We start from the raw sequence: 11,720 nt of genomic DNA on the forward strand, positions 1-11,720 counted from the left end.
AAGCAAACACATACAAAACTCTACGTATTTTGCATATGTTTAGATTTTTTAGCAAAACTAAAGTTGTAACTTGTGATTTCTCATGTGTGGGCCGAAAATATCGAATAAAAATGAAAAAACTGACGTAATCATGATTTCAGCTGGTGTCAAAAAAGAACAGTATATAAGATGTTTTTAACTTTTAAGGATGGAAAATATCATGATCATTAATAGTATTTATTCAAACTCTTTAATTGTCGAAATTCTTGCATGATTTTACTACAAATTCAATAATTATTTTTTTGTAGACAAAGAATACGTTTTGAAATTAGTAACATATCATAATCGTTCAGTAAAATAGTGTGGTGGATCAGGTAAATGTAAAATCAGTGTGTTAAAAAATACAATATATTTTTTTAATTTCTTTTGTTTTTTTAAGGCTATAGGATCTTATCCAACCGGCCATCGTATTGTAATAACCTATCTATTCAACCATAAATAATGGCTATAACATATTATTAAATAAACATTAGTTATGCAAAACAGTATGAGAACATCTAATAGAATTAAACAAGAAAAAGAAAAAGTTAAAAAGTTAAAATATATCCTATAATTTGGAAATTTGGATTTGGAATATAGAGAGTACTATGTTTTACATAGGGGTATATATGTATAGACACTTTTAGCAATATCTCTCTTTTTCCGTAATTGGTTTTGGCGATAATTATATTTAGGGTTTAGCAGGAAGCCTCTGAACTCTGAAGGGATGTTGTACAAAGTCCCGAGTTCTAGTTCTGACAGTCGGAGAAGACTGCTTGCAAAAAGTATTTGAATTTTTTTTTTTATTTAATGATTCTTGAATTAAAGAACACATGTGCCGCAAACTCAAGCATTCCATGGTCACAAAAGAAAACCTTTTAATGTATAATATATATAAAAAACGTAGAAATTAGGTGGTCATTTTTGTACCATATAAACAAGTATTGTTAACCTACGCAATATAGTCAATGACCGTATCGTATGAGTATCTCTAATGTTGAAAAAAGTACCCATCACTAACTTTAGTTCTTTTTTTACTAACTTTAGTTTTTCATTTAAATAAATTTGAAAAGAAGACAATCAGTATCTTACGTACATAGCATAACATACATGCATGTATATGCATCACATCTGGTTTGGGTCACTAAAAAGTATATTCACGATTGGATGGTATCCCTTCGATACCAGAACAAGCCACACCTTAGGAGCCTTTTTTCAACGTTGATTCCATGCCTGAGGAGTTTGGGATCACCTAAGTGTCACGTTGGTCGTTGGTCATATCCAAATTATAACAATTCTTATAGATTGACTTTCAGTTCTATCAGATGCTCTAGAATGATTGCCATGATAATAATCATGTGTTGAGTAAAGGTTGGAGGATTTAATTTGGATGGTATGGACGGAAAATTCTAGAAATGATTTACAACTGTTTTAAAAAGTTCTAATTGAAATCGCCAAAGATAATCCAAAGATAGGATTCCAAAAGAGCAAGGGGCCCTAAGATATAATATCTACTTTATTGTAAAAAGGATTAGCTGGTTATCGTTTTGTTATTTGATATATTTTTTTTCTATCTTATAAATTGTGTCGTTTCATTTCTAATGTCAATTATAAATTTCCATAAAAATGACTTTTTCTAATTATTTTTAATGGACAACACTTTTTATATTAGAAAACAATATGTACTTCAAAACAACATTCGTTGTCTTTTAAACAAAAAAAAAAAAAAAAAAAAAACAACATTCGTTGTAAAACGAAATAGATTTAATGGATATTTATTTCCAAAGTGAATGATAAGAAATGGTTTATTGGTATAACCGTATAAGTTAATTTAAGCACGTTAACACATCAGAGTAATTTAATTGATAGTTTCTTGGAACCTCCGACCTCATACATTGAACCGACGCATGAAATGTACGTAGTATATACGTGCCGAGGACGAACACACATGCCCATGCATCCTCGAACACTCACACACACTCACACTTCTATAAATATACATGTTTAGTTAATGTAGGCCGATGGCTATCTGTACGTACGTGGATATGCTAAAAACGATTTATTAATATTAATTTATTTCAAAGCTTATTATTATTCCATGAAAACGTGAGGCATTCATGCATGTAAAGCACTGAAAAAATATATTTATCTAATTAACAAAAGAACTATAGTTCGAGGGATGAATAATCTAATTAGGTCTCTGCCCAAATCGAGAAGAATTATGAACCCAAAGATCTTGATTACAATAATAATAATAAAAAAATTCTATTGCCATTCTAAAAATTACCATATTTTTGTTATTTCCCAAAATGTGGTTTATGAAGTCGATTACGAAGTTCTTTTCAGTTTGCTAAACACCTTCATAAATATGCTGAAAAAAAATAATAATTTTTTTGTTGTTATATTTTGTGGTATGTTTGGTAATCCTCATAATTAAATGTTCTCACATTGGCCATTGGGGATACCGGATTTGGATCCATCAGCCAATGTTATGCATCTGTTTAGAAGAGTTCAAGAACGTTGTCAGAGTATAGGTACGTTCGGTACAACCAAATGTTATGCATCTGTTTTTGCCTAGAACATAGAAAATAAAAGCCAAACCAATAAAAATTGTTGGATTTGATTGATTGGTTTAGATAAAAAAAAATCATGATAGTATTTGAAGAAGATTTGATTGGTTAGTGGGCATAAGATTTGATTCGTTATATTCAGTTTCTTGGGTCCCAAATGATAATAAAGAAAAAAACATTTCGTTTGTCATTTTTGTAATTGATGTATCAATTATTGTGGCGATAAACATTCATGATTGTAAACTTAATTATAGGCCGTATGTCTTGGGATAATATCATATGTAATACAAATTCCAACTTCTACAAATACATAGTATTGTATACAAATTAATGTATATACTATATTATAGTTGAAACTTAAATAAAATTTGGGAGGGATAATACCAAACCCTATGATCTTAGGCCACATACCAGACTTAATTTTATCCTACCTCGACTTCTTTTAAGGCTTCTTTGAAGTCGCTTTGGAACTTGATATCTTTGTTTTCCGTCTTTTTATTTGTTGTGCTTAGGATTTTAATAAGATTTACAAATTTTGTTAGTAATCGAGACGAGAGCCATAGTTGCCTATGCTGTCTTTTAGTCTCATTATTTTTCTATCTACCGGGTTTTTTTACTAACCAAATAAACTATAGATCTTATGATCTATTGTCATGCCGGGTTAGAGATCTAAACATGCTGAACTAGTCTTTTCCCGATTATCAAGATTCGATTTCGAGATATTGCCTACTTGGCTACTTTCCTAAAAAGATTTGTATAATTCAATAGGTTGAACTATATATCGATAGTGCATACTAGATTTACAAAGCGCTGTATACTCTATTAATAGATATATATATATTTTTTAAATTTGTCGTTTGGATTTTATTTTCAATCTTTTGGAGAGAGGAGGATTCAAACTTCATGTGCAAGAATCCTTGAGAGGTAGCAACGTCACTTATTCTTACGGATCCGAACAATGAAAAAAATAGATTATAGTTCCATCTTCGTTTTGTGATATTCACTTTTTCCCATGAAAAATGGTGATCGAGTTTACTATATATGTACTTGAATTCAAAATAGTCTCATGATTCGAAGCAAAGTTATAGATCATGCATGTTAAGTCGTCGTCTTATAGCTACATTTTTCAGTTATGATGTGTGTATATTGTTCTTGACTTTTGAATACTCTCTCTTTTTTGGGTTCATTGGTTGTATGTAAGTTTCGTTTAAAAATAACTTTGCAAAAGAAAAAGAGCATGTGTGTGGCTATATATACAAACAAATGTTATGAAATTCAACTCATAAAGATCTAGTTGACTTGCCCAAAAACAGAAAACAAAAAAACAAAAAACAAAAGAAAAAGGTCTAATTGATAGTCAAAAACCAAATGCAAATTAATGATATTAAAGATCTCGTTGAGCTAGCTTTCAAAGAGACCATTCTTGATGGCTCTATCATATGACGATTGGCAGTTCCATGTGTACGGAGATCGATTTGTGTCATTTGTTGTTGCCGCCAGTCCATATATAAGTGACAACGTTTAATTAGTGATGATTTTCCTCAAAGGTGGTGAGAGACTTAGAATCTACAGGCCAATCAACGAGTTGAGTTCAATTGTGCGAAGAGAGATACCATTTAGATATCGAGTAATCACGATCATTTGTCTCAATGCATGGTCTATATGCAACGGTGGCTTCCCTCCTCTATCTACGTACAAATCCTACATATAACCGTGGTTAGCGTATCATATGAAATGATATTTGTCAAGTTGTATGTTTTGCGTTCAAGCATGGCTGGTAATCTGATTTCTTTGCAATAGCAACACAATAAGGGAAGGAAATAATGATTTAGACGTATAAATTAAGCTTGTGTCACTAGACGCAATTTTGTCCATTTCAAAAAATTAATATATATATATATATATATAATATATTCACTTAATTAACTACAAGAAGAAATGTCTTTAGTAGCACTCTGATTACAAAGTAATTTTCCTAAACTAGCAAGAAATGGAAAAAAAGAATACAAAATATCCGTCTTTATTAGACAAAAGTATAATTACAGCTTTGAGAAAACCTGAAAGGCTGAAACGTTGTGCTATTGTGGTAGTTTTTTTAATAAAAATGATCTTGATTTTTTTTCGGTTCAGATTGCTATTACAAAATTAACCCACACAGAAATATATAAAATTCGAAATCTCACAAAAATAAAATATATATAAAATTCAAAAAATTCTATTATAAAAAAAATGGAATTAAATAAAATCCAACAGTATTGTTTATTTATACATGGCTTTGTATTTAATTAACTAGTCGGAGACAAGTCAGAGAAGTGCTTTCTACCATGTCTTTTAATGTTTGTCAATTAGCTCATACCACAATGTCTTGTTTTCATCACCTATGTCCATGTGGCATTTATAATAGCTGAAGAAATTATAAATAAAATCTAATTTTATGGGCACATATATGGCTATAAATAATTTAGAAGTATCCAAACCAAATCTTATTATGATATATTGTTTTGAATATTTTGTGAAACAATTGCATTTCAGTAATCAGTAATACTTAAACTCATTGAACAGATAGATGGATCTCCAAAGCATTCTCACTATAACACTAATACAAATCATTACACTACAAGAAAGCTGCCTATTTTCAAAATACAAATCATTTGGTTAAAAACTCATCGAAAATTTTGTAATTAAATTAATTTATGAGGATTAAAAGTGGCCAAACTTTATGATCAACCACTTATTCGAACCAAATTTTGACCAACTTTATCTTGTTTGAAATTTCAATTATAATGTTAAAATATTGAATTAAAATAATAACATTCTAACTAAAGCAAGTCTTAAAGAGTTTGTCCAAAAAAAAAAAAGCAAGTCTTAAAGATAGTATAGAGAACTAAATAAATATGGTTTTAACTAGTATATTTATGATTTGTATTACTTTTAACTTTTAAGACTCGTTTTAGTTGTCTAGGACATATTTTAAGCTAAAAGGCCACTTTTTCAATAATACAAATACTTTGCCCATATTTTTTAGTATTTAACGTAAACATGAACTCGTGTATGGTACTTGTAGATATTTCCTTCAGAATGTTTTTTTTTTTACGAAATATATTTCTCACCGACCTTTGTAGGTAGTGTTTTACAAATAGCCCTTCTTTTTAAAGGCGAGGGAAAAAATTAAATGGTTTGTCCAGCCAAATTTCTAATTTAATAACTCTTTTTTCAACAATATTTCAATGTAGACGTAACAATCAACCACTTTGAATTGTAAGTAACACAATAGTGAATATCAAAGCCTATAGTGTCGGAAATGTCAACTGAGTGACCATGTAATAGTTAAAGATTCATTTGATCGGGGCTTCCTGGTTTTGTACGTAGGACCTTTACAATAAATAAGGTAAAATCATTTATGTGACTGCTAAATTATACGTGCGAAGAGACGAGATTTTGTGTGTATAGAGAAGATGGGCTTCATATGTAAAAAAGAATTGGGAGAAGTAGGGTATCGCATTGTTCATACAATGTTCCCTTTCGACTACGAAACATATATACAAGTCACCAAGGCCATGTTCCTTGTTAGGTATTTGTATTATCCGAGGATGTGAAGATAAAGAGTTTTTTTTTTTATATAGTTCTAATGAATCCAAAACTTTATGTATAATTTTCTGAACCAATTCTTGGACGGATCCAAATCTATCTTATATAAGTTTATATAACCTACACGGCCCACATGTTGTTTAGGTTACTAAATTATTAGAACGGAACTTATTAAAAAATCAAAAACAGAAGAGAACGTCCTTCCTAGTTCGAGCCGTTTTGGATGTGATTCTTATTTTATTTAACAGCTATCCCGGGGCCAAAGGAGATAAAGGTCATGCCTCTAACTTCCAAGGGAAAACAATACTGCAAGAAACAAAAAAATATATATCCGAGGAGTATCCTAAGAATTCTAGCGAGTTAGTTCGAACCATAAGGACCATAAGCCATGTAATTCATGTGTCTCCTCATAAAACAGACTGGGAATTTAACAAAGATTTTGAAATGTATTTACCAACAAAACCAAAACCAATTTTGACAATTGCGGTTTGCGGTACATATCAGCAACTGAAAAGAGGGGCTCTGCACAAAATGCAGCTAAAAGATTTTTATGTCAATGGACTTATGTAGACCCATTTCCCAAATGCTCTTGGCCTCTCGGATTAAAACAGATCTTTACCATATTTTAGAAGGCTTATTGTCTTCTAAAATTTTAAATCGTTATTGTGTTTGGGCTCAAGATATTTATAAAGCAAACCCAATATAAAGTCTATGTACAAAAAAATATTTTATATCACAACTTCTTTTAGAAATACATCTACGTATAACTTATGTTTGTTTATATGAATTTTGATCATATCTCTAAACGGCAAGTCCACCGTGTTTGCTACTTCATTTCTTCAATCTATTGCAACTCATTAACTTCACTAATTGAAGTGCTTTGAGTGTTTATCACTATCTGATATATATTCCTCGTACACTCTCTCAAATCGGTTATCTTTTTTTGTCAACAAAAGATTAGTTAGACGAGTCAACTATGTGGAAAAAAGTTTACATATAAAACATGGTGCGGGGAAATACGCGCTTGGCGTTGTAAAAGAATTCGTACTTACATTGCGTTTTCTAGAAATAAAAGATAACGAGAAGGTTGAGAACTCTTCCTTGTCTATCCTGATGTCGTCGAGGTACGCCGAGAACGCTGACCAGTCCGAAGGAAAAAGACACCATCTTCACCAAGTCTGAAAAATTTGTAAAGAATGCCACATCTCTGAAGTCATGTCCAATCATGCACCGCATCGCCCAAATGAAAACTTCTATTTCAGCATGTAAGGGAGAGAAACTTTGTCGGAAATTTGTGGCTCCTCTGGTCGGCGACGTGTCTTGAAAGGAGGTATAAACCCAGCCTGCACCGGCAAACGGATCATCCGCTTTCCAAGATCCATCAACAAAGCAGTGATAACCCGTTAATAACGGAGGGAGAATGATGGCAGCCACCCTTTGCCGAGACTCGGTAGCGAGAGGGGGTACAGATCAAATCCATACAATCCCCATCCACCTGAGCATGTTGCCACGACAATGCCTCACCTTCCGCAACCAAAACAATCTCTTCTGGTCACTCAACAATGTTCTCATAAGCCTGTGCATTCTTGGCTTTCCAGATATACCACATTAGCCATGGGAAACACCAAAACCTGGGATGTATACATACTCTGACGGGAAAGAGTGTGATCTCACCATTATCTGTGCTAAAGCCTAAATCTGTCGAGCCATACACTAATTCATAACTGGTTTTATGTTTTTGTTTGTTTGTTTTTCTTACAAATATATGACTTTGTGAATACGCAAGTTTAGAATTTTACCAAAAACAAATGATGCTTTTTTTTGGTAAATGTAGTTTAGATAAATAAATAAAATTATTTAGATGTATTTCTTTATCTAAACTACATTTACAAAAAAAAAACATTATGTGTTCGTTTAATACACTTTTTTAAAAAGTTGCCATATAAAATATGTTTGTTTAATTACATTTCCATCCAATTGGCTCGTTTGAATTAATTTAATATATACTAACAAAAAAACATATTTACATCCAAATGCATCGTCCAAATTAATATTTTAAGTCTTGTTCGTTTGATTATTTGACATTCCAATCATTCACATAAAATATGTGGATAATTTAGATGCATCTGCCAAAGGAACAAGACTTTAATCAGTTCATCTTGCATTTTGAGTAAGCAACATTATATACGGATATAGAATGAGTTCTTTGCATCTACAGGCTCGGTAGAGTATGTATGTATTGTTTTGTATAAAAATTAGGTTGCTAACCTAATTTGTACGTATTGCTTTTCTAATTATACTATAATTATGATTAATTTAATAAACAAATATATATATATATAAATATTTGATAAAGAGAACTTCACCAAGAATATTTGGTTATTATTCTCACTACTAACCAAAGTAAGCTGCATATCAACTAGGATAACTGGATAAGGGTAGAAAGGATGAGAATAACATATGTAATAATATTATTGTTAGTGGTTTTGGGTAGATTATTTTAAATCTTTGATACATATATATTTTATATGGTGTTGTAGCCCCTTAACCAAAGACATTTCTTGTCTAGTGTATTTATGAGCTCTTGATTGGATCCTATCAATTTTCATTATATAGAAGTTTTATATAAAAAAACAAATATAAGACAAGTTTTAGATGAAACAACGAAAATTGTATTCATGAATGAAAGAATTTTTTAATATAGAATCAAAGAAAATTTAGTAACTAATGGTATTAAACGGTAACTAACGATGTTATTGAAATTCTTTTTTTTTTTTTATTGTGTCTAACGAAAATTAGATTATTATTAGGAATGTCTCTTAGATTAATTAGATTCGTACGTCCAATCTCCTCTCCTAGTTAAACTACGTACTCGCGCGCCACTAATAAAACACTAGATCATTAACTTTAATTAAGGCAAAAGAAGGGAATGATAAGTGGAGTTTGATGAGAGCCCTGAAACGTCCACATCGAAATGGTTTTGGATAAAGTTTTGAGAATGCTAAGGTTTTAGTTAGATGACTGTTCCTCTCTTGAAGAGTCTTTTCATTGTTAACCATCAGAAAATAATCCATCTGATCCGTAAGACGACAAGGACACTCCAAAAGGAACAAAACTCATATATTCAGTTTTTGCTTCTTTTGTTAGGTGGCAAAAGTATCCCCACATCTATGATCATCTTCTTCTTTTTTTTTGGTAAACCATCTAAGATGATCTATGTACATAATGTTAGAGAGACAAAATTCCACGTGTCAATTTTGGATCAGCTACGAAAAACATTGTCCTACACAGCAGAAGTGGTATTGGTTTGAGATTTATGAAATTTTTTGAAGAGTTCAACAAATTAATTAAAAGTGAATAAATGAAAGATTGTTAAAAATTGCTAGAGAGTTTTGTTGATTAGTTTTCTAAAATCCTCCAAACAATCCCTATATTTTTATGATACTTTTCATGCCTTTATTTTGTAAAGAAAGTGTCTAAAATTATGAACCAATAACATATTAATTGAACTCATTAACAATTCTAGATTCTTTTGTTTTAATTGAATAACACAAAACTTTTAATGACTTTATAAAAGTCTGAATCTAATAACCATATTGTTAAAATTTTAAATGACTTTTTACAAATCACTATCTAATAACACTAAACTTTAACAGAGTTTAACAAAATCTTGATCTAATAACAACAGATTCTACATAACATTAAAATCTTTAAAAACCCAATTCAAATCTCAAACCAATAACCCCTAAAAGTGATTAAACTTTTTTTTCTGTGTTAAATAATAATAATTAGTTTGTACAAATTGTACTATATTGCCTGCCATATTGAATTAATGATACTAATGCATTAAATAACTACATATAGTATATGTTTGATGTTTCGTGTCTAAACTTTTGTAGTTATGAGCTTATGACGTTAAGAACAACATTATTGTCAAATTTAAAAACTAGGAACCATCAATATAAAAAATTATTTTCATAAATATTTTAGCAATTTTTAATATAATAGTTTAGATAATTTTTTTTTTCATTTTTAAAATATTTTAACGAAAGTTAATTTAATTTCTCTAATCTCACTTTTTGATTTCATATTAGGGCTAATATATTAACTATTGCTAATTATATGTTTTTTAACAAGTATCCATACTTTTTTTTTTTTTTTTTTGTCAACCAAACATTAAATTAGAAAATAATCTCAAGGTTGGTTGCCCAAACTGCAGGGAAAAAAGTTTACAAATGAAGTTTCAAAAGATAAAGATCGCGAAGAACGAGCAAAGGACAGTCGGCCCGGACATTTGACGACCGCGGGATCCGTGAAAGCATGAAGACCGGAAAGGAGGATCGAAGTAAGCAGAATTCGTCCAACATGTTAGAGAAGGCGGGCCATTCATCAGGAGATTGCACCATCGCTACTAATTTTTCACAATCCGTCTCGAAACTTTGACAATCAACACCTGCCGGCAGAAGGGATTCCATCGCCCATATCAACGCCTGTACCTCCGAATGTAGGGGGGAAGGACTACGTCGCAGACTCCGTGCTCCTAATAGCAGATTGATATCCTCACTGTTACAAAACCACCAGCCCAGACCCACTAAAGGATCAGATGCCTTCCAAGATCCATCGACCTGACACCGAGGAGAAGGAACCCGAACCTCCACAGGCAAAAGCTCTATGGAGTCTGAATAAGAGGACTTGGCCTCTTCCCATAACACTCTATCATTGGCTGCCTGATTGATAACGTCAATAGGCTTTGTCGTAAGTCCTTGGAAATTTTTTTTATTCCCTGTCCTTCCAAATTGACCAGACAAGCCATGATAAGCGAAGGCTTATATCCGAAACGTTCGACTGGAATGGCGCTCGCCAGAATAGGAAATCTAGATCAAGCCATAAGGAAAGTCCCCGGAACATATGTCATCCGGAATAAATCCCAGATCTGCCGCGAATGAGAGCACTCAAAAAGTGCATGATTTATGGTCTCCACCTCCGAACCACAGCGTTTGCATAAAGTATCACACCGAACACCCCGCTGAGCAAGACGTTCCATCACAAGGAGGGAACCGGAGGCAACCTGCCAGAAAAATGTTGGACCTTTGTGGGAATCTCAAGTTTCCATGCATGTGCCCTAAGGGCCGTACACGTCGGCCCATATTCAACCTCTTTAATTAATTCACGTGCGAGCCGATAACCCGATTTGACCGAATATTTTCCTGACTTAGTATAGTGCGAGATCAATCTATCGGGTTTAAAGACTTTACTGACCTCCATAGATTGAATAATCTGTATATCCTCCGGGTTCATAAACTCTTCCAGGATTGGCATATGCCACTCCTTAGTAACTGGGTTTATTAAATGATTAACCATTAGATTGGGATGTAGCAATCTCTCGACCATTAGCTGGTCTTGGCTGAGAATCCAGTATCTAAGGATTTCGCCATACCGAAACCTAACAGTCCGAACCTATCAAGTAAAGGATATTTCAAAATTAATATTTATTCACTAAAACTAAATTATCTATACAAGTATATATAACCATTAGTATAGTTT

At 32.0% G+C, this 11,720-nt stretch overlaps 1 protein-coding gene across 1 annotated transcript in view; it reads right to left on the reverse strand.

Moving 5' to 3' along the window:
- Window positions 1-10,405: 10,405 nt before the first annotated feature.
- LOC147925610 (uncharacterized) overlaps window positions 10,406-11,720 on the reverse strand; it is a 95,671-nt gene continuing 94,356 nt past the window's right edge. Inside the window, exons 7-9 of the mRNA XM_087492693.1 lie at window positions 11,436-11,633; window positions 11,192-11,244; window positions 10,406-10,964 (exon numbers count right to left, since the gene is read on the reverse strand). Coding sequence (XP_087348819.1) covers window positions 10,406-10,964; window positions 11,192-11,244; window positions 11,436-11,633 — 810 coding nt within the window. The remainder of the gene's footprint in view (window positions 10,965-11,191; window positions 11,245-11,435; window positions 11,634-11,720) is intronic.

The sequence above is a fragment of the Camelina sativa genome, chromosome 16 (genome assembly GCF_030686135.1).
Source record: "Camelina sativa cultivar CO46 ecotype springtype chromosome 16, ASM3068613v1".
Classification (NCBI taxonomy): domain Eukaryota; kingdom Viridiplantae; phylum Streptophyta; class Magnoliopsida; order Brassicales; family Brassicaceae; genus Camelina; species Camelina sativa.